The sequence below is a fragment of the Plectrocnemia conspersa genome, unplaced genomic scaffold (genome assembly GCF_051122295.1).
Source record: "Plectrocnemia conspersa isolate PC_06_02 unplaced genomic scaffold, ASM5112229v1 ptg000008l, whole genome shotgun sequence".
Classification (NCBI taxonomy): Eukaryota; Metazoa; Arthropoda; class Insecta; order Trichoptera; family Polycentropodidae; genus Plectrocnemia; species Plectrocnemia conspersa.
Window position 1 is genome coordinate 9,884,534 of NW_028277172.1, and position 21,493 is coordinate 9,906,026.

The 21,493-nt window shown below is 28.9% G+C and overlaps 2 protein-coding genes across 2 annotated transcripts; both read right to left on the minus strand.

Annotated features, from left to right (window-relative positions):
• Positions 1-3,690: 3,690 nt before the first annotated feature.
• Positions 3,691-21,109, minus strand: LOC148232921 (uncharacterized). Its single transcript, XM_088190694.1, has 6 exons — positions 19,697-21,109; positions 19,459-19,631; positions 15,735-15,766; positions 5,841-7,370; positions 4,187-5,625; positions 3,691-3,956 (listed from the first exon to the last, which is right to left on the minus strand). Exons 1-6 carry the CDS (start codon positions 21,054-21,056, stop codon positions 3,787-3,789), a joined length of 4,704 nt encoding a protein of 1,567 aa, XP_088046820.1. The 5' UTR covers positions 21,057-21,109; the 3' UTR covers positions 3,691-3,786.
• On the minus strand, positions 11,552-13,303 carry LOC148232922 (cytochrome P450 6B5-like). Its single transcript, XM_088189085.1, has 2 exons — positions 11,899-13,303; positions 11,552-11,836 (listed from the first exon to the last, which is right to left on the minus strand). Exons 1-2 carry the CDS (start codon positions 13,250-13,252, stop codon positions 11,667-11,669), a joined length of 1,524 nt encoding a protein of 507 aa, XP_088045211.1. The 5' UTR covers positions 13,253-13,303; the 3' UTR covers positions 11,552-11,666.
• Positions 21,110-21,493: the final 384 nt, after the last annotated feature.

Below are 21,493 nucleotides of genomic sequence, written 5' to 3' on the forward strand. Positions count from 1 at the left end.
ATATTAGGAACACAATTAAAATACTGAAATTAACCATTGTCAATTAAAAGAACAAAAATAAAGTAGCTACCGATGAATTGCCTAGACGCACCCTTTCATTTTAGATTAAAGTGTTAATGTATATACATAAATTTGTTATTATGTTGATTATATAGAAATGCTACATTATGAACTGTTTCTCCACTAATATTTGGAGCTAAAACAATATTAATAGTTTTGCTATGGCCAAGTTTTCGTATATCGATATCTTTACATGTAGTTTTGTTTCTTTCTTTCAAAATGAATGCTATTCTTAAATGTTTGTGATCATATTGGAGTTTAGGTTATACGATAATACACATATACACAAAACACTAATGATAAAAAACTATAAGTTCTCTGAGTTTATTTCAACTTATCACAAATGGTTTATCAAAGTAATGATTGTGTATTTACAAACGATATGTGTGCAGAAACCCTACGCTGAGAGATCGATCCTGTCGATCTGCGCTGACAGATCCGCATTGACAGATAGGTTAGATTTTTTGGTCCTAGCATCTGATTTAGCGGCCAATAGATTTAAACATTTACTGATATTAAATAATTCAATTGCAATATTACTTTGATATTTGAAAATAAGAAATGTATATTTAAACTATTTAAAAATTTCAATTTTTTTTAAAAATAGTATTTATAATAAAATTACATTTTTTTTTTAAATAAAAGTATAAAATATTTTATTTACGCTGATTATCACTAATTAAAAAGTAACTTATAATGTGAGTTTGCACAAGCGTCGCGATTACATATTTTTAATTATTAAAAATGTATATATCGTATTTGCGCGTGCGCACTGATGCTCCTATTACAACAATATGTTGAAGCGCAAATGCAGCTTAACAGGGTTATCGCGATATTAGTGGCATTATACCCATTGAAAATTCAACTGATGGGTTACTCAAACTACAAGCCATATAAATAAAAGTAAAATAACAACTGACCTAACCAACCCTACAATAAAGTAACGATGACATAATCTGTTGAAACTTTTGTTTTGCGGGTAATATCACATATAATAAACAAAGTGTAAAACATATTGACGAACGGCTACGCAATAGGTTTACAACGTATATGGCCGAGCGTGTGCATGTACATGTATATACATGTTCAAATACTTAACCGTCTGAGCATTTATATATATTATATATTGTGTCGTCGTTATTGTAATTCATAATATGTATATTAATACAATTTGAATATAAATGAAATAAGTATTTAAAATGTAACTCTTTATATCTTATAATGAAGTTAAATTTATTAATAATTAATTTTCTAAAAAAAACATAATTTATGTACAATAATCTTAAATAGGTATTTAAAAATGCGATTTATTCTTAAAAGTTTTCTTATACAAAAAGTATCACGATATGAGTAACACCTGAGTACTGAGTAAAAATAAATTAAATGATTTTTTTTGTAATTTATTTTATCGATATTTCAATTTTTATCATTTATTTTTATTTATTACAAGCTAATTTTATATTTTCTGTATTTCGGTGCAGAATTGATTAAAAAAATTACAAATATTTTTTTTAATATTTTTTATAAATATTCTATTGCAACATGACCGGCGTTATGCCAATACGTTACAATAGCGTAAACACAACCAATTACTACTAAGTAAATTAGTTACATCCATTATATAAATTACAAAGTATTATCGTATATATAATTGACAAATAACTTTTGTTTGACTCTCTATAGACGACTAAAAATTATTAAAGTTTTAAAAATTAAAGTTTTTTTTATTTTGTCTATAATTTAAGTGCCATATTATTTTGCATAATCATTAACCAAAACAAAAGTGTAGAAAATTTTTATTGTAATTTAAAAATTATTTATTGTTTATTTCATAAAATTTACAATAACTTTTTTCGGTGTGCTGTCATTGTGACAGTTCGGTATCGCCGGTTTGAATTTAAAAGTGCTGCCATTAAAAACCATCAATTTAAGAAACCCATTGCAGCGTGGGAATTCCTTTTACTGGCTCGTTTAAGAGTAAACACAATTTATTTTATTGATTGAAATTGTAAAACACTAATATACGACCATAAAGCTTCACAATAAAGTTAGATTAAATAAAAATATTTTTTTAACATAAAAGATTTTTTTTTAATTTCTTATGGAATGTAAATATATAATTTTGAATCGTTTTAAACCATACAACATATTATGTATATTAATACATTTTAAAAATATGATTTTAGGAAGCGGGTAATAAAACTTCGAAAATGCGCTACAGCACAATCAATCGATCACGTTTCAACAAATATACAAGGGATCAGTCAGATAAGGTAAAAAAAATATTGCTATATTTCTAAGAGGATGTGTACAGACTCTATTTATATATTATTAACTTAAGTTATATTTCAAATTATATAAAATGTTGTGTTTGTGAACCTATTCTTAAATGACATAAAACGTTTTGTTTTATTATCATTTAGCTAAGACGCAAACTTATTTTCAAATAACTTGAAAATATCGCGTAGTTGTTAGCATATAAAACTTCATTATTCAATAGTTGAAAAAATTTAAACTAAATTTATACAAAATATACAGTGAAAAATATGCTGCATATTTATCGAACGCGTACGTGCGAAGTTTAAACAATGAATGATATATTGTTAATTGTTACTAAGTTGTATTACAATGTTATAAAATTAACCCAACCAATAATAAAAATATGCAGCGTATTGAAACTTTACATTCAATTTATACATTTTATTTAAATATAGTACAGTATCTTAGTTTAACAAATCAAAACTAAAACTAAATTCCAAAAAATCAGAACGAATTATAACCCAAAAAGTTTATGGTTCGGTATTCGTACACTCACTAGATGCGGTACCTCACGGTAGTGAAAGTTTTTATATTATTTAATGATTTTTTTTAACAATACATGCAAACTTTATTAAAATTAATTTTGCTCATTTATTTATTTTAAATTTATATCTGAAAAATTAAATAATTTATACATCGTTGACACGTTGACATCTTTATCAAAAATTTCTTGGTCCAAGTCCAAAAAGCATATGCAAATTCCCATCCCGCGCTTCTTTCTTGGCTTACGACTTGAACCATTCAGGTATGTATTATATTCTCAAGTTTCGAATAATACATATCATAAGGTATAACTTGCACTGGCACCATCAGCAAAGTTCCTCTTTTAACTTTTACCTCACTACCCAGAAAAGTATAATCGGATGCGGATGTTCTCAGAAAAGCTTAAAGAGGCGAATATTTCCAGTCTGTAATACAATATTCACGACCATCTCGTTATGTTGCATTAAGTTTAGCTATTATTAAAATTGTTGAAACAATTAAATTTACAAGCGGCGACTTATGTTTTGGTAATGCATACAATATACAATGCACTTCAAAAGTTTAAGCTTATGATTCACGTTGAAATTAAATTTACTATGTTAGTTAAACTTCGCATCATACAATTTTTAATAAATATTATTTATCCAGCACATAATATGTGATGTTTTAAATATTTGAATTTATGAATTATTAAAAAATATTTAAAATTATTAGTCATGTTCATTTATCAAAGTTACAGGAAAAGTCATAGAAAATCGCACAACTTCCATTGTATTACGTGTAATGTGTGAGGGAGATAGATCTGTGATTCATAATAAAACAGAAAAATACATTTTAAATATATTTTTATTATCTTAAATAGTACAATGAATAAAAAAATATAAATAAATAAACAATATTAAAGTTAATACCATCTGACAATAATTATTTCTGCCTCTTATGTAAACTTAACCATATTCCGTCTTTACTCTTTGTTACAACTGAAATCGGGCAAAATTTTACTTTTTGTACTGTCTTGCTACATGGCTTCACGTAAAAGTCTTTAAGTAAATTGATTATTCCTACTTTGCTCTGCAGTTTGCCGAATCTTAGACCTGTAAAATAAAAATAAAATAATTATTAAATTGTTCAAAGTTTATAATTCATATTCAATAATCCGTATTATCTGGACATTTATAATTAACGAATAATGTTTTATTACTGTAACGTATCATATTGATTTTTGATATAACATAGATATACAAAACAGACGCCAGCTAACAATGCTTACGATAAAAAAAATCCGTGACTCATTGATTATCATAAAAAGTAAAAAAAAACTCGCCTATGCAATTTCGTGGTCCTGCGCCGAAAGGCAAATACACCATTGGATGTCTATCTCGCACTACTTCCGAGCTGAATCTCTCTGGGATGAACTCTTCAGGATTTGGGTAATATTCTGGATTGTAATGCAATCCTAATACTGGTATGATCATGGAAGTCCCTTCATCAATCTTTATGGACTCTTCGTAATCAGACGCCGGTATCACATCCGTCTTTGTACATCTTCTCATCAGTACTCCAACAGCTGGATATTTACGTTGCGCTTCATCTAATACCATCTCCAAATAATCCATTTCAGAAACCGACTCATAAGTCAATTTACCACCATGCTTTTCCAAAACTGAACTAATTTCTGCATAAACATTGTCTTGAATATCGTTATTTAATGCCAGTTCATGCAAAGTGAACGACATAAGAGTTGATGAAGATTCATATCCGGCAGTGAAAAAAGAAAAAGCTTGAGCAGCTATGAATCTTTCGTCGATTTTGACTTGTACTTCGTTATTGTTTTCTTCTTTATTATCAATATCTTTTTGTCTTAACTCCAATATAATATCAATAAAATCTTGCCTCTTGATACCGCTCGAATCTCTTTCTTGCACAATATCTTTTATAACCTTCCTGAAGAACGCCTCTGTATTAGGATTCAATGTCTTCAAATTGAAGAACTTAAACACTGCCGGCAAAGTAGATCTTATATTGTATTTAATAAACTTCCAAGTATCTATCTTGAATATGTCTCTTCCCATTAGTCTGAAAGGCGTATCTTCATCTGACATAGCATTCATTTTGATTCCGAATACGCACGAGCCGATCACATCCGTCATAAATTTAGCCATTAGTTCTTGAAATTCTAGAGGTTTTTTTCCATCAGCGATTGTTTCCAAATATCTGTTAAACTCGTTTCCAACTTCTAATATGAGATTGAACATGTTCCTTAGTTTTCCGGTACTGAACGCTGGACTGACTTTTTGCCTTGTTACTTTCCAAGCATCATATTTTAAATGGAATAGATTCAGGCTTAATGAATCCGAGTTTTGACTGATGGCATGCTGTCGATCTTTGTAGCACTGGAAGTTCGAGACCAACACGTGCTTTATCTGATCGGGATCTTGCACTATCAACTCAGGTTTTAAAAGTCTGTAGACTCCGACGTATCTAGCATTTGGTAGCTGATTGCACACCTCCATGTAAACTTCACCGACAGTCTTTCTTCTTAAGAGGCAATCTTTGTAATTTCCGAAAAAAAATTGCGGCTTTACATTTGGAACTTTTCTGTCGTTCCAAAAAGTATATTTCTTCATTATTTTTCCATAAACGTACACGAGAGATAGCAAAATTAAAATTAAGATATACATGGTCAATGATTTTTTGTCCAGCACCGTCACTGACCAACTCGACACTAAACGCTGCACTCGTAACTTCGTTATATATATACGGCTGCGTTATCGACGGATTTTATAATAGCGCATTCCTACCAACGCAACTTTTTTTTACTGCTCTTAGTATTTCTTTAATATTTTTTATATTAATTTTTATTGCTTATTTATTTAAATACTCATTTTTAACAACAAAATTTACCAGCAATTAGTCTCAAATTATAAACACAAAAATGACTAAGCGCGCTTATCATACACACAACAAAGCGATAATACGAATTGACATTCGCCGTTTTGGCGTTCTTTCGTATAAAAAAATAATTTATCAACTTACCAATGCAGTTGCGTGGCCCGTCACCGAAAGGAAGATACACCATAGGGTCTCTTGATTGATATCCTTCCGGTGAGAATCGTTCTGGAATGAAGTTATCCGGATCGGGATAGTATTTTGGATCGTAATGTAGGGCCAAAACCGGGATCGTGACAGAAATCTCCTTATCGATCTCAAAATGTACACCTTCAAACGTATAAGATGCTGTACTCGTTCTTAGAATAGCACCACAAGCCGGGTATTTCCTCATTGTCTCGCATATTACCATTTCTAAATAAGACAGGTTGATAACGCCGTCGTAGGAGGGTCTTCCCCGTATTTCGCTCAAAAAGTCGGCAATTTCTTGATATAATTTACCTTGAACGTCTTGATTCATTGCTAACTCATATAGAACGAAAGACATGAGAGTAGAAGACGTCTCAAAGCCAGCTCCGAAGAAGGTATACGCTTGAGATACTATAAAATCTTCGTCTATCTTATGCATTTCATCATATTGATCCTTTTCTTTCTGTTCTAGCATCATATTAATAAAATCATGTCGCTTGATTTGATTACGTTCTCTATTTACAGCAATGTCACGTATGGTGCTTCTAAAAAAATCTTCAACATCTTTATCATGCACCTTCAATTTTAACATTGAAAAAATTCCCGGCGACAAGATTCGCATTGCAAATTTGATAAACTGTAGAGGCTTTAAATCGAATATTCTCCTGCCGATTTTTCTAAAAGGAGCGTCTTCATCCAGCATCGAATTCATGTTTATTCCAAACGCGCAAGATCCGATAACATCCGTGGTGAACTTTGCCGTCACCTCACAGACATTTTTTTCGTCACCTTCTGCTATTATGTACTCCAAATACTTCGTATACTCATCGCCCACGTCTAATATCAGTTGAAACATATTTCTCAGCTTACCGGAAGTGAACGTGGGAGTTACTTTCTTCCTCATTACCTTCCATCTCTCATACTGAGCCGAAAACATATTATCGAGCAGAACCTCGGGTTTGCCATGTATGGCGTTGACTCTGTTCTGAAAGTACTTGAAGTCTGTCACCAAAACGCGTTTGATTAACTCCGGATCTCTTATCAGCAAATCGGGCGTGAAGAACCTATACAATCCCACGTATTGTTCCTTATCATTAGCATTATAAATATCTTTGTGTATCTCGCCAATGGTTTTCCTTCTCATTATGTAATCAATAAAACTACCGACGATTAGTCTTGGCTTGACGAATTTGACTCCTCTGTCACTCCAGTATTTATAATTCTTCGTCAAATAACAATAAAGCGTGACCAGTAAAACACAAACGAGTATGGACGATTCCCAGCTGATAAGCACCATATTATTATATATAAGCGTGAGAATGTTCAAAAACCGACAATGAGTGACTGTTCTCGGGAACCACTCAATGGTGACTAAATGCGTAATTGAATATACTGTACACACACACATTTGAGCTGTACCAAATACAGACCTACTTCAATTAACAATAATTGTATCTTTCATTAATATATATGTAGACATAATCTATTCAGTATTGTAAAATATATAAAGTATGGAGATAAATGTGCAACTTGAGTAAGAACAATATATTTAAGTATTAATTTATAGTATTCCAATATATATAAAAATCATATAAAACACAAAATACCTAGCTAAATAATTATAATGTATATGTACAGATGTTGTTCTTATTTATAGATATTTATTACTTTTTCCTGACCTCAAAAGATGGCACTTAACATTAAATATGTTTTTACCACTGATTTATTTTACAAGAATTAAAAAAATACATATCATGTATTAAAATAATAATTGAAAATGTAAAAAATAAGAGTTTTATTTATAATTATAATATATAAAACTGGCTTGTAAATATATTAATTATATATTTTAGAGTTTGTCATGTAGCTCTAAACCTATATCTTGAATTTCTGTATTATAATATTTATAATTATATAATAAATCATTTTCATCACCTCATATTTTTTAGGGTTTTTCGATTTTTTTTATGAATAATATGATTTAGGAACTAAATATTTTAGTATTTAATTGGAATTTGATTGAAACTAATACACAGTTACATTTTTTTAAGTTTTCTGTATAAGCTCAATACGTTACAATGGGTTAAATCAGTACTAACTGAGAAAATCAATCAGACATAATGAATACCTATAAGCAAATATTAAACACGACTTACAGTCTAGTGTATATTTAATTAAAATATATTATATCAATTTTAATATACAATCAATAGATGTCACTTTTTATTTGTAAAATTTAATTAAAACATTCACTAAATACTCACATAAGACAAAAACAAATATAAAAATGTGTAAAAAATTATTATATTTTACTAAATTTTCTATTTTAGGATAAATAATATTTGATTTTCTTACGATCATTTTATTTATTTATTTTTTTATGATTATCCATGTCTGACCTTTGTTTTAAAAATTAATATTTTTTATATATATTTATTCTAAAATTTGAGTTACGTATACGTAAATTCATATATTTATGATGATGTATACGCGAAGTTCCCAAGAATCCAATTGTCTGTTTTGGTTTAACTATGAATTCTGAACGTCGAGCTGGAATAGGGTTGACGTGAAGAGGGAAGCAGCTGCTTTTTCGATTTTTTACGTCTGTCGTTGGTTGGAGTTCGTACAGTAAGTTTTTCACGATAAGGTCGGAATGGTGTCTCAAGCATAACTTATCGGCTAGAACCATGTTTATATACATAGCAAGACTGAGAGAGGCTTAATGCTCGCCCACTTGTTTTTGCCATGATTAATTACAATGATATAATAATATAATTAGATCAGTTATATTTGGTGAACGTTGCGTAAGTTTAAACAGGTTAAATATTAAACATTTCAATACGTCAATTTCACGACTTATTCTTTTGGATCAGTGGCGCTTTTCGAGCATTATTTAAGTTTAAACAGCAAATGGACGTTTTGCAACTGTCAAATAAGGTCTCATAGATATTTCAGAGCAGCATATAATTTCACTAGTGCCTTCCTGTTTAATTATATTTATATGACATATTGGCGAAAATGTATTTGAATATGATTTCACTAAAACGCCAGTAAGAATATAACTTCACTTTCAGTGTAACATACTTCTGTAATTATTTTTTTATCATTTATATAATTGACCACGCTTATTAGCATTTTGTTATCAAAAACCAACCTATAACTCTTAAATAGTGGATGTTTTAAAACTGGCTTCGGAAAACTCGAGCTATCAGTACAGACTTCTCTTGCTTTTTCAAGCTCGTTCTTCCGCTTAACTTTTATTATAAAATCAATAAAATCATACCTTTCCACACAATTTATTTTTTTCTGATCCATTATTTCTATCACTAAAATTCTCTATGACAATATCAGAAGATCTTAATTTTAAAAATTGAACATATTTGGAGAGAAAACTTTGATCAAAGTACTAACAAATTTTGGCATGTTACCTTCGAATATGTAACGCCCGTTTGTTCTATAATGATCATCGTTATTCACCAAAAAATCATCTCAATTTTAAGTCCCCAAAATCCAATCACATGATTAGTGAATTAATAAGTTATAGTTAACTTCACCGTCACTCGCAGGTTTTGCCAAATTTCCGTAATATGCATTGATATTAATTTGATTTTAACTTTGTGGATGTAAAAGTGGAACGAAACTATTGCTTGATTGTTTTCTATTGCTCTCTCTTCATATTAAATAAATGCTCTTTTTAACTCGTTGCGTTGCTTTGAGTTTTAAAATGTTTAAAATGATAGATAAACACTTTTTATGTATAAATAAAATCAATTCTGTAGCAATTTTCTATAATGAACTATTTTTTTAATTATTTCTTGTAAATCTTCTCAAATTACTCTTCCAGTGCTATTTTTTCAGCATAAACTCAACATCAGATATTGTAAAGTAGGAAATTTAATATTTATTATATAGCGAATACGATTGCAACTAACGTGCAAAACGTAACAACATAATTAAATTCAAATAGCGTTTTTTTTTACAAAGGTATCCATTTTAAACCGGTTTCTTCAAAATCCTACTGATATTACATTCGCATAAATATTTATGTATATGCAACACTAAAAATAAAAGGTCAAGGATAAGTTTAATATTGATATAATAAAACCATAAAATCACAATGGCCGCTTTAAAACAATTTGTAGGCATAGACCGATACATTATTGATAAATTTCTCGCACTTTGCAAGATATCAGATATATTTATTAATTTAATGGTAAACTGATGTATCGTACCAATTGTTAGCTTAAGTTAAGGTTCTCCTAATGCATTATGATGATCTTTATACAAAATAGTTTTATTTAACATTACATACATGGTTCCACGACAAAAGCTCCAACGACTAAACGCTTATGACAAAAGGTCTAGCCGACAAAAGCTCCACGCGATAAATGCTTCACACACCATTTCATCTAACGACATAATGTCTACAAAATATTTAAGATGATTTTTAATAAATCGATGAATCGAGGGGTAAATTTGCATATTACTCTTTTGCAGATTACCAAACATTAGTAAGACGATCAAATCGAATCCGATCGCGTAATACAAATTCGTGTGTCGAATTCTTTAAATTAAAAAAGAACGCTATATTTATACAAAAAAAAAACATATACGCCGCTAAAACATAATACATCTTTATATTATACTTCCTTAATTATCTTTTTATCAGTTAATTAATTGCAAATGCTTTTTATGCTATGGACAACGAATACGCATTTTTCGAATACTTTAAGACACTTTTAGGTCAACTAGTGCTTCATAGACCGGTATTTTCCTAAATTTATTAACCGATTATTAGAACTTTATTTTACACGTAAAAAATCCTTTTTGAATAACCTTTGACAAAAGATCTTTTAGGCCCTACGTTCTCACCCTAAAAAATTGTATCTATCATTCTAAAAAAAACAACAACATGGTATTTATTACCGTTAAAATACCAATTTTATAATAAATCTCGATAATATTATAGATTTTTTAAATAATTTTATCTTCTATTATAAAATAAAAACGAACTAACAACCACTGTATTTATGATATATAATTTATTGATATTAACATAAAAACAAATAGTTGTCTAAAGTATAACTGCTACTCTCCTAATATTGAGAAACTTAAATATCAAATAATTTTTTTTTAAATAAAATTAAATTAAAATACAACAGGTAAACACATAAATAAAATTATGACTAAATTTGAAGATAAGATAGCAAATAAAATATTTATTCAAAGATTAGTGTATATTTTTTACTGCATAATAATTTCACTTTGGACCTGTTTTTTATTATGCTTGCTATGCAAATATTTACTATTTTGCCGTATCTTTCATATTTTTATCTTGTATAATATTAGCATAATAAATATCTGGCACGCAATTACTATTTTAAAAATTAACTTAATTTAATAAATATCGTACGTATTAAAAAGATAATGTTATTTAATTATTATTAGATATTTTTAGCGTTAATGATTATTGTGTTTGGTTACACTTAAAATAACATCTTTATATTTATTATATAATATTAATATCTGTACATCTATGTATATATGTATATATTATACATTAATTATATTAACTATTCACAATTAACTGTTATAATAAAAGTACATCAAGTCTCTTTCTGCATTTACTGTGTTTTTTAACATAAAAAAGTTATATTTTTTTACACAACAAACATATGTTATAATTCAAGTACAAAATGCTGTTTTCTTGCTTTTAAAAATATACATTATTTATTTCGTTTTTGCATATTTAACCAAATCCTATTCTTACTCGACGTCACCACGGTTGCAGGATGAATTAAAACACTTTTCTCTGATTTACCACATGGTGAAACTACATAATCTTTCAGGATTGTGATGAGTCCAGTCATACTTTGCATTTTACCTAGTCTCAATCCTGAAACATTCAAAATAAAATGATTTCAGAAAATTATTAGCGAATATTTTGATTATACTAACCAACGCAGTTACGAGGTCCATCTCCGAAAGGCAAAAATACCATAGGATGCCTATTAGCTTGAGCTTCCGGTAAAAATCTTTCAGGGATGAATTTCTCTGGATCTGGATAGTACATGGGATCGTGGTGAATAGCATGGACTGGTATATTAATATGCATGCCCTTTTCAATAGAAACTTTAGTGTTCGGAAACGTGTAAGGAATAGTACAAATTCTTGTTAAAACGCCCAAAGCAGGATAAAGCCTTTGAGTCTCACTGACAACGATGTCTAAATAATGCATTTCAGAAACTGTTTCATAATTCAATTTTCCGTTATTTTTTTCTAAAACTGTGTTTATTTCTTGGTAGACTTTTTCTTGAATTTCTGGATGAAAAGCCAACTCATGGAGAGTGAAAGCCATTAAAGTGGCGGATGTTTCAAATCCAGCTGCGAAAAAAATGAACACTTGAGCCATCAGTATATTATCATCAAACTCAAAAACTTCTTCTCCTGATGCCTTCTCGAGCTCATTCTTTCGCTTAACTTCCATCATAAAATCAATAAAATCATTCCTTATAACACCACTTTTCTTTTTCTGTTCCATTATTTCTTTCCCTAATTTAATAAAGAATTTCTCAACAGCAATATCGTGTATTCTTAATTTAAAAAAATCGAACATCGTCGGAGAGAAAAGTTTAATCAAACTGTTAATAAATTTAGACATGTAACCCTCGAATATTCTAGCGCCCATTATCCTGAAAGGAGTTTCTTCTTCCATCATAGAATTCATCTTAATTCCAAATCCGCAAGATCCAATAACGTCTGTGGTGAATTTAGCAGTCATATTCATACAGTCAACCTCTTTTCCATCATTGATAGTATTCGCCAAAAACTTAGTGTATTCCTCGCTAATTTCCGTAATAAGATGAAACATAGATTTCAGCTTTGCCGATGTAAAGGTTGGACTAAACTTTTGCCTGATTGGTTTCCATTGTTCATACTCCAGATTGAATAAGTGCATACTGAGCGGCTCTCTTTTTGGATTCGTTGCGTCATTTCGAGTTCCGAAATGTTTAAAATCACTTATTAACACTCTCTTGATCTCATCAGGATCGCATACAATTAATTCTGGTTTATTCATTTTGAAAATGCCAATAAACTTCTCTTTGGGATATTCCTTGTAAATCTTCTGAAGTTGCTCTCCTAATGATATTTGTCTTAGCAAAAACTCAGCAATGTTACCAACGAATAATTTTGGTGTGGGAAATTTAACATTTCTCTCTTTCCAATAATTAAAGTTTTGACTTAAATAACGATATAAAATTGCAACGAACACGAAAAACGTAACAATACAATTTAGGGTAACAGTCTCCATTTTAGCACAGGTGGCGAATAAACCGGTCTCGATGAGGTTCTATTTTACACTGACTGATCTCCGAAACAGTTTTTGTACCGCTATTTTGTATTATGTATAGCGTGTGCGTAGAGGTATTATTGCTTTGCATATACATTTATAGTTGTTTTAAACGGAAGGCCAAGGACAATTGTATTATTATATGGTCTTATTAAAGACCATATAATCACGACTGTGATTATATGGTCATTAATAAGAATACAATACAAGAATTCTGTGACTTACAAATTGTTATTTACGTATATATGTATTAGGAAGGTCATTGTAATAAAACTAAAGACTAAATTTTAAATTTGTAAATGTATATACAAAGTAATTAATTTTTTAATTTATATTATTCTAAAAAATAAATCACAACATTTTTTTAAAAATATGACTATCATTACGACACCAAAGCCAAATTTAATAATAGTATTAAATTAACATAATATAAGTTTTCTCCCTTTTTATCTAACATCTACTAATATTCTTGATGTCATTCATATACACCATTATCTGCACATATTTATAAAACATGGTCTCAAATGTTTAGATTTCTTAATTTTAGATGATTTTTTTCGATTTGACAGGCTAATGCGTGTCCTTGCCTTTGACCAGATGTTGGCAAAAAATTTTGTAAAGGGCCAGATCGTAAATAGTTTTCCTTGGCACGCAAGGAAGTCTTCTTAGATATTATAGTATTAGTTAATGGTCACTCTACATTACCTATCCAAAAACGACAACATTAAATTTATAATTTAAAGCATTGACATAAAAACATTGACTCTTTTCTTATTTAGTTGGTGAACGAATCCTTGCCTAAGACTCAATAAAGTTGAAGCAAAAGTCTTACTATTTTGATTGGGTAAAATAAATTAAAAAAGCTATTTAAGAAAAAAAAAAGAAAGATAAAAAGGTAAAAAAAATCTTCCGAGAAAGTATGCATATATTCAAACATCTGTCACGTACACCTTCGGAAAGGTTTCTTATCTGAGTGTCTTATTTTATTACTTGGGCACGAATATAGCCAATTTGAGTATGTTAGCATTTTTTTATTAATCCCAGACCCCTATTAAAACTTTTTAAGAAGTATGCATATTAGGCTTGAACCCGCCTTTGCTTATGCAGCGTTATAAAAATGGTTATTGTTAACGTTTTTTTATTAAATGTACAAAATAAATTGCATATAAAAAAAATGCCTTATAAAAATTCTCATTTTTCGAGATATTTTCTGAATTATCGAAAAATGGTAATTCTTGATTTTCCATATAAATTTCGAGAAGAAACATCCAATATAGAAGATATTATTTTTCATGAACCTATTGCTTCTACCTAGAATTTCTTGTTTTAGAACTGTTTATTTCTATATGCTAGATGGCGCTAGTTATTAATGAACCATGAACCATTGTGGAGCAATTTTGCTCCACAATGGTAATAAAAAAATAAATAAAATAGATCAGTATGTCTTTTCTCATGAATTTGCTAAAATACAATGATTTTCAATAGAATATTTGTGTATACTTGAAAGAGGAAGGAATGTATTTTTGTTGGGCCACAAATACGTAACATATTACAGAACAAGAGTTTGAAAACAACTTCACCAGTGTTCAGCTAGCTGCCTGGAAATCATATAGAGCTGGAAGGCTTTTTAACTAATATTACAGACTAACTATGCTGATTTAGTAAAATAGTTATTAGACTGTTACCAGTAAATGGGTGCATGAATGTCATTTAAATTTCATTTTATCTATTCATATACTAAGAAACGTTTTTAAGTATGTTTTTAAATGATGTTATCTTTATACATCTGTAATCGTTTTTAATAAAAACTAGTAAATATATTACCTACTATTTTTACTACATATTATTCAACAAGACAAAAACATTCTTAGGTACCAATCAACGGTACATGTTTAATGTATGGGATCCATACAAACAAAAATTTGACTGTAACATCATGGTCACATCATGAATGATAAACTTAGTCCCAAATCAGTAATCAAAATCCTAGTTACAAAATCTTTGTGGCCAGTGTTATTAGAAATGCAAACGCAAGAGACATTAAATAAAACATATATATGATATGTTCCTACTAAAGCGTGGCAGGGGTTAAATTTATATATGTACATATTATATATAATATTAAAAAAATATGTCCAAAATTAAATTTGTATGCAGTATAAATTAAACATGTTTCGATGTATTATATAAATAAAAGATTTCTAATAATTTAATTAAAATTAGTATTCAATATACATATTTATATACGACGAATTGAAATTTTTCTAGTAGTGTATAAGTTCAGCGTAAGCGTGAAAATTTTACAGTGGCAATTCGCAAGGATGCTGTTATGGGCAGTGTTGGGTTGGAAAAGTTTAGTTTCCGGTTTTCAGCCAAGTGCCATTGAATTAAACTTGCACGTGAACACTTGTACTAATACGAAAGATTCTGAAAGCCTTCTTACGTATCGTAAAGGTGCTGCGGACTGCATCTAGGCTGAAAACGAGAATATTTTCGATTAATTTTAAAGCATGCAATGAATAAAATTACACTTTTAAACCGAATCTTGTATTCTTTTCAATTTTGTATTTAAAAATTAATTTATTGAGTTGGGTTTGATAATACAATACTAGATAGACTGTTAGTTAATTTCATTTTTTATTTTTAGAATTTTTTACTTAAAACAAAGTTCAATAAATTTTTTAATAAAAAAGTTTAATAAAAATTAATTGAAAGCTATGTTTTGAGTTCTCATTATTGATTTACAATATTTATTTTAATTATGTTTAATGGTTAAACTGGATATAATAAAACTCTATTAAAAATGTATTATATTAAAAATATGCTAGATTGGTGTGTTAATATATAATAATATTTTTTCTCAATTAATAAATTTAAAATTATTCTTAAGACTGTTTTTAATACTATTGTAGTGTAGTCAATTATTTTTACAATTAAAATATCCTCACATTTGCTCTTAGTAAAAATGTATAAAATATTTATAGTTGCAAGTACATTTAATTCTGGCCCGGTATGCTGCGACACGTGTCATAAGAAAAATTCGCTTTTACATATAAAGGCATAAAAGCACTATACTTTATAGTTTATACGTCTCACAATCTACTTTAATGGTATATTCCTGAAAGAGCGCACGAATACGTGATATCATTTCGCACAAACCCTTTTCTATTACACTTGTGTATATAGAAGGATTTTCTCGGAAAATTGATACTTGAAGAAAACTGTCGCAGCATACGAGACACAATCGGAATACTTTTAATTTTTGATATTGTGAATGTTTGTTTCCAATAGATATTGAAAAATTAATATTGCTTTGAAACACTATATTTATTTAATTTCATATTTCATACTGAAACATTTATATTAGTATTTTTATAACAGTTAGAGGAAGAGATCTTATGCATTGTAGTATACTACATTTTTCTGATAAAATAATAATGAATAAATGATATAATACACTATTTAAATGTATTATATTTATAATAAATTTCGATAAAATGTGGTTTACAAATTATGTGGTTTTGATCGTGTCTTGACATACTCCTTTAGTAAATATATGTATATAAAGTATACATGCATACATAATTAACTATGGTTTTCAACCTATTTACTAATAAAACTAATATAAATTTATTATTTTATAAAAATACACAGTGTTACATATGATCTAATTAGTCTAACTTCGATCCATATTATTTATTGTATGCCATATTAATAATAATAATAATAATACTTATATATACCTTTTCACATATATTATTTGTACTCTTTTACAATTCAAATAATAAAATATTATTAAGAAAGTATTTCTATCATACGCATACTTATTATATCCTAAAACTTTTTTCATAAACGAATAATGACAATTAAATAGATTCTCATAGCTAATAAATTTCATCATATTATTAGGTTTTTTCATATCAAGTTACCAACTTTTATTCTGTGAGAATTATAATATAGTTACATATTGTAGTTATTTATTACAAGCAAGACGTTGTATTTGTATTGTGCTATAAATATTTTGTTTATTAGCAGGTAAATTTTATTAATATTTTTTTAGGCCAAGAAAGTATTTAAATATATTTTTGTACGAGTTTGAACTGAAATACAGTGTGTTGCAGGCCACGAAAAATAAATATTTGTGATTTGGCGAGGGTGCTGTTAGTCAGAGAACTTTAAAACGTTGATTCAAGTTTTGTTATTAGCAAAAATTATTTTGCAAATGAGCCAAATGGAAGACCTTAATCTGCTTTTATTAAAATAAAATTTAGAACCACTATTAAAGTTACTCCACAACCAACTATCTAGGTACTCGCAGCAGACTGATGGGTACCACACAATCTGATAGAAAGCAACGTGTCTAAGTATATTTTTCGTTGGTTCTTAGAAACAATCGAGAATCATTCTTGAAAATATCATCACTTGCGATGATAAATAAATTATCTGGTTTAATAAGTAGAGATCAGAACAATGGTTAGACAGTAAAGAAGCCCCAAACCCCAATATGCACCTGGAAAAATCTATTGTGGCAGTATTGTTGTATTATAGCAAAAGTAATTGAAAACATGCACATTAAAGTATCCATAATATATGTGATGTTACTTAATAGACTTGAGAACGATATTTCTTTATGATAATATAAGACCTTATACTTCACTAAATACTAGTGCTAAAATAAACAATTAGTAATTAAAAATTTTGCCTCATCCCCCATATTCCCCTGACCTTTACCCAATGAAATGCCATATTTTTAACTTTCAGACTTCTTTTAAATACGAAATTCATAAATCAGAGTGATTTTATAGAAACCTATGAGGACTTTACAACCTTTGAAAATTTCCTATGAATGATACAATGAATTCCTTTTTTATAAAAATAGATTTTTGTAATCTAGGGAATTAATAATTGTTAAATCGTTAGTAAAATACAATTTTTGTAAATAAAACCTAATTTGTTTATAAAAAATTTTAGTTAAAAAAATATAGCAATATGTATATCAAAAAAAGTCACTTTATATAAAAAAAACCTTATCATCTGATCATATAACTTTATAAAATCGTTTAAAATATAAAATACAGTGTTGATGATCATATATGATATTTTTTATTTAATTGTTACTAATACATACACACATTATTCACTATAAATTATGTTTTTTATTACCTCTTGCTAATAACTTATACTTTTCCTTATAATAAGTACACTATAAAAGCCTAAATTGTAATTTATTTTTATATTATCTTAAAAAATTTTGGCAAGCAACCTGAGTCATGCGATCATTTAAAGCAGATGGTTTGCGATTATTTTTATTACATTTTAAGTGAGATTTTATAATATAAATAAATGATTAGATTGGCTATTTTTTTATTTTTACATGTACTCAAATATAAACTACACGCGTTATATTATAAATTGATTATTGAAATAATCAAATAAGTTGTAGTTTAATATTTTTTCAATTTCATCTTCAGATTTTTCACATAGTGTAGAAGTCAATTTGCAGCTGCGGTCCGTTTTAATAATAGCTCATTTTTTATAAATAAAAAAGCAGGTATCTGCCATGGTTCAAGCCCGCGGCCTCTGGGTTACCAGTTTACGGACTACGCTATTCCAACATTAACTTATGTTTTAAATATTTAGAACTTAAACTCCATTTTATTTTGTAATATATGAATTTATTAAAAAAAGTAATACATTATTGAATTGTAGACAATTCATTTTTTATTTTTTATTTCTATGAAACTATGATAAATACAATGAAGAGTAAGTTAATGAATACGCTTATTAGGAAAAAACATTAAAAAAATGGTTATCTACTAACATCAATGCCTAGTATCTACTTTAATTACATTTTAATTGCCTAATTAATATGGTATCACATAATCACATTTATGTTTATAAAAAAATATATTTATATATAAAATAAAAAATATATAATACTCAAAACAATTTTTTTTTAATATTTTAATTAACAACAATTTATTTGCATTACATAGCTATAAAATTATTTTTATCATGAAATCATAATATTTCTTAAAAGTGTGAATAAAAGTCAGATTTTATGGCATTATGAGTCTGCTTGTCATTGTTTTCTGACCACTATTCTAGATAAAAATCAATTAAAAATTACATATTAATTTTAAAATTACTAGAAGCATTTATTTTCATTTATTCTCTGTTCTTTTTTTTAGTTTTAACCATACTCCACTAACACTTGATGTTACGAATGATGATGGCTTGAATTTCATCTTAGAAGTAGTCTTCGAACATGGTTCTACAATAAAATCTTTCAACACTGTTATCAGGCCAACCAAGCTTTGCATTTTACCCAATCTGAGTCCTGAAATAATTTTTTTATTAATTTAAATTATAAGAATTGCATATCGTTATATACCATTGACTTACCAACACAATTCCTAGGTCCATCCCCAAATGGCAAATAAGTCATCGGATGCCTCTCCATTTTCGCTTCTTGTGTGAAGCGTTCTGGTATAAACTTTTCTGGATCTGGATAATACTTTGGATCATAATGAAGAGCATAAACTGGAATTGATACGTTCGTTCCTGGATCAATCTTAAAGTTGGTTTCAGGAAAACTGTACGTCGATGTACATATTCTGAACAGAACTCCTAATGCTGGATATTTTCTTTGAGCTTCACTCATAACCATGTCTAAGTAATGCATTTCTGAAACCGAATCATAAGTCAACATTCCGTTGTGTTTTTTCAAAACTTGGCGTATTTCTTGGTGTGCTTTTTCTTGAATATCAGGGTTATGTGCTAATTCATGTAGAGTAAAAGACATTAATGTTGACGAGGTCTCGAAACCTGCCAAGAAAAATATGAACGCTTGAGCTGCTATGAAATTCTCGTCAAACTTTATTTTACCAGTTTCCAAACTTCCGTTTTTTTCTTGTTCTTTTTCTTTGTGTTTTAACTCCAACATTAAATCGATGAAATCATGTCGTATTTTTCCGCTCTTTTCTCTCTCATCGCATATATCTCGGACGACCGTTTTGAAAAACTTTTCAACTTGCAAGTCTTGAGTTCTCATGTTAAAAAAGCTGAATGTTCTTGGTGCGATGTTCTTAAGCATTATACTCATAATCTTCCACGGCTTAACTTCAAACGCTCTCCTACCCATTTTTCTAAATGGTGCATCTTCGTCTTCCATTGAATTCATGTTAATTCCGAATCCGCATGATCCGATTACATCTGTTGTAAATTTCGCCATGACTTCCTGAAATTCTGACTCGCTCCCTGATATCTTATTATTCAAATACTTAGTGAACTCTTCACTTACTTCCACGATGAGAGGAAACATGTTTTTTAATTTGCCGCTGGTGAAAGCCGGAGTAACTTTCTGCCTCATGACTTTCCATTTGTCCGACCTCACCGAGAATAAGTTGACGCTCAATGGTTCGTTCTTCTCATTGGAGAAGTTTGCTCTATCTTGAAAGTTATGAAAGTCAGCAATCAGCACTCTCTTAATATCTTCAGGCTCGCGAACTATCAAATCGGGTGTACCGAATTTAAAAACACCGATCATTCGTTCATTTGGGTGCTTGAGGTACAAATCGCAGTACCTTTCTCCAGTAGTTTTTTCAGCTAACACAAAATCAGAAATAGCACTGAAGAAAAACCGCGGCGTTTGATAAACAATGTTTCTCTCCTTCCAATAGTCATTATTCAACGTTAAATATTTATAAAACAAATAAAATAGCACTGCACCAAGAGCAATTGCGTAAAACATCGCGTTGTCCATCTTTGAGGATGAACTAAAACCGGTCCGTTCTATTCGTCCATCCAAACCAGACTGAGCAGGGAAATATTCAACGTATACTTTATTTCGTTCTAGCAATTATATGCTGTGTACAATATCAAGGCTGTGAGTCCAATTATTATATCACGTTTGCAAGTCAAACTATGCAATATTTCATATTAACTACTGATAACTTCATCATGCATTAATTTAATTTACTTTATGTCTACAAATCTTTTAAGTAACTGACGCACTAATGTCCTACCTTGAACTCGCTATTTTGCCATATCATGATGACTTAATATGACACATAAAAAAAACATATAAATCTAGTGAACGAATATATGTATAATTATGCTATACACATATTATGTACACGCAACTCATTGCTATTATATTAAATGCTATTTACTAAAAAATAAATTCATTTAGATAAATAA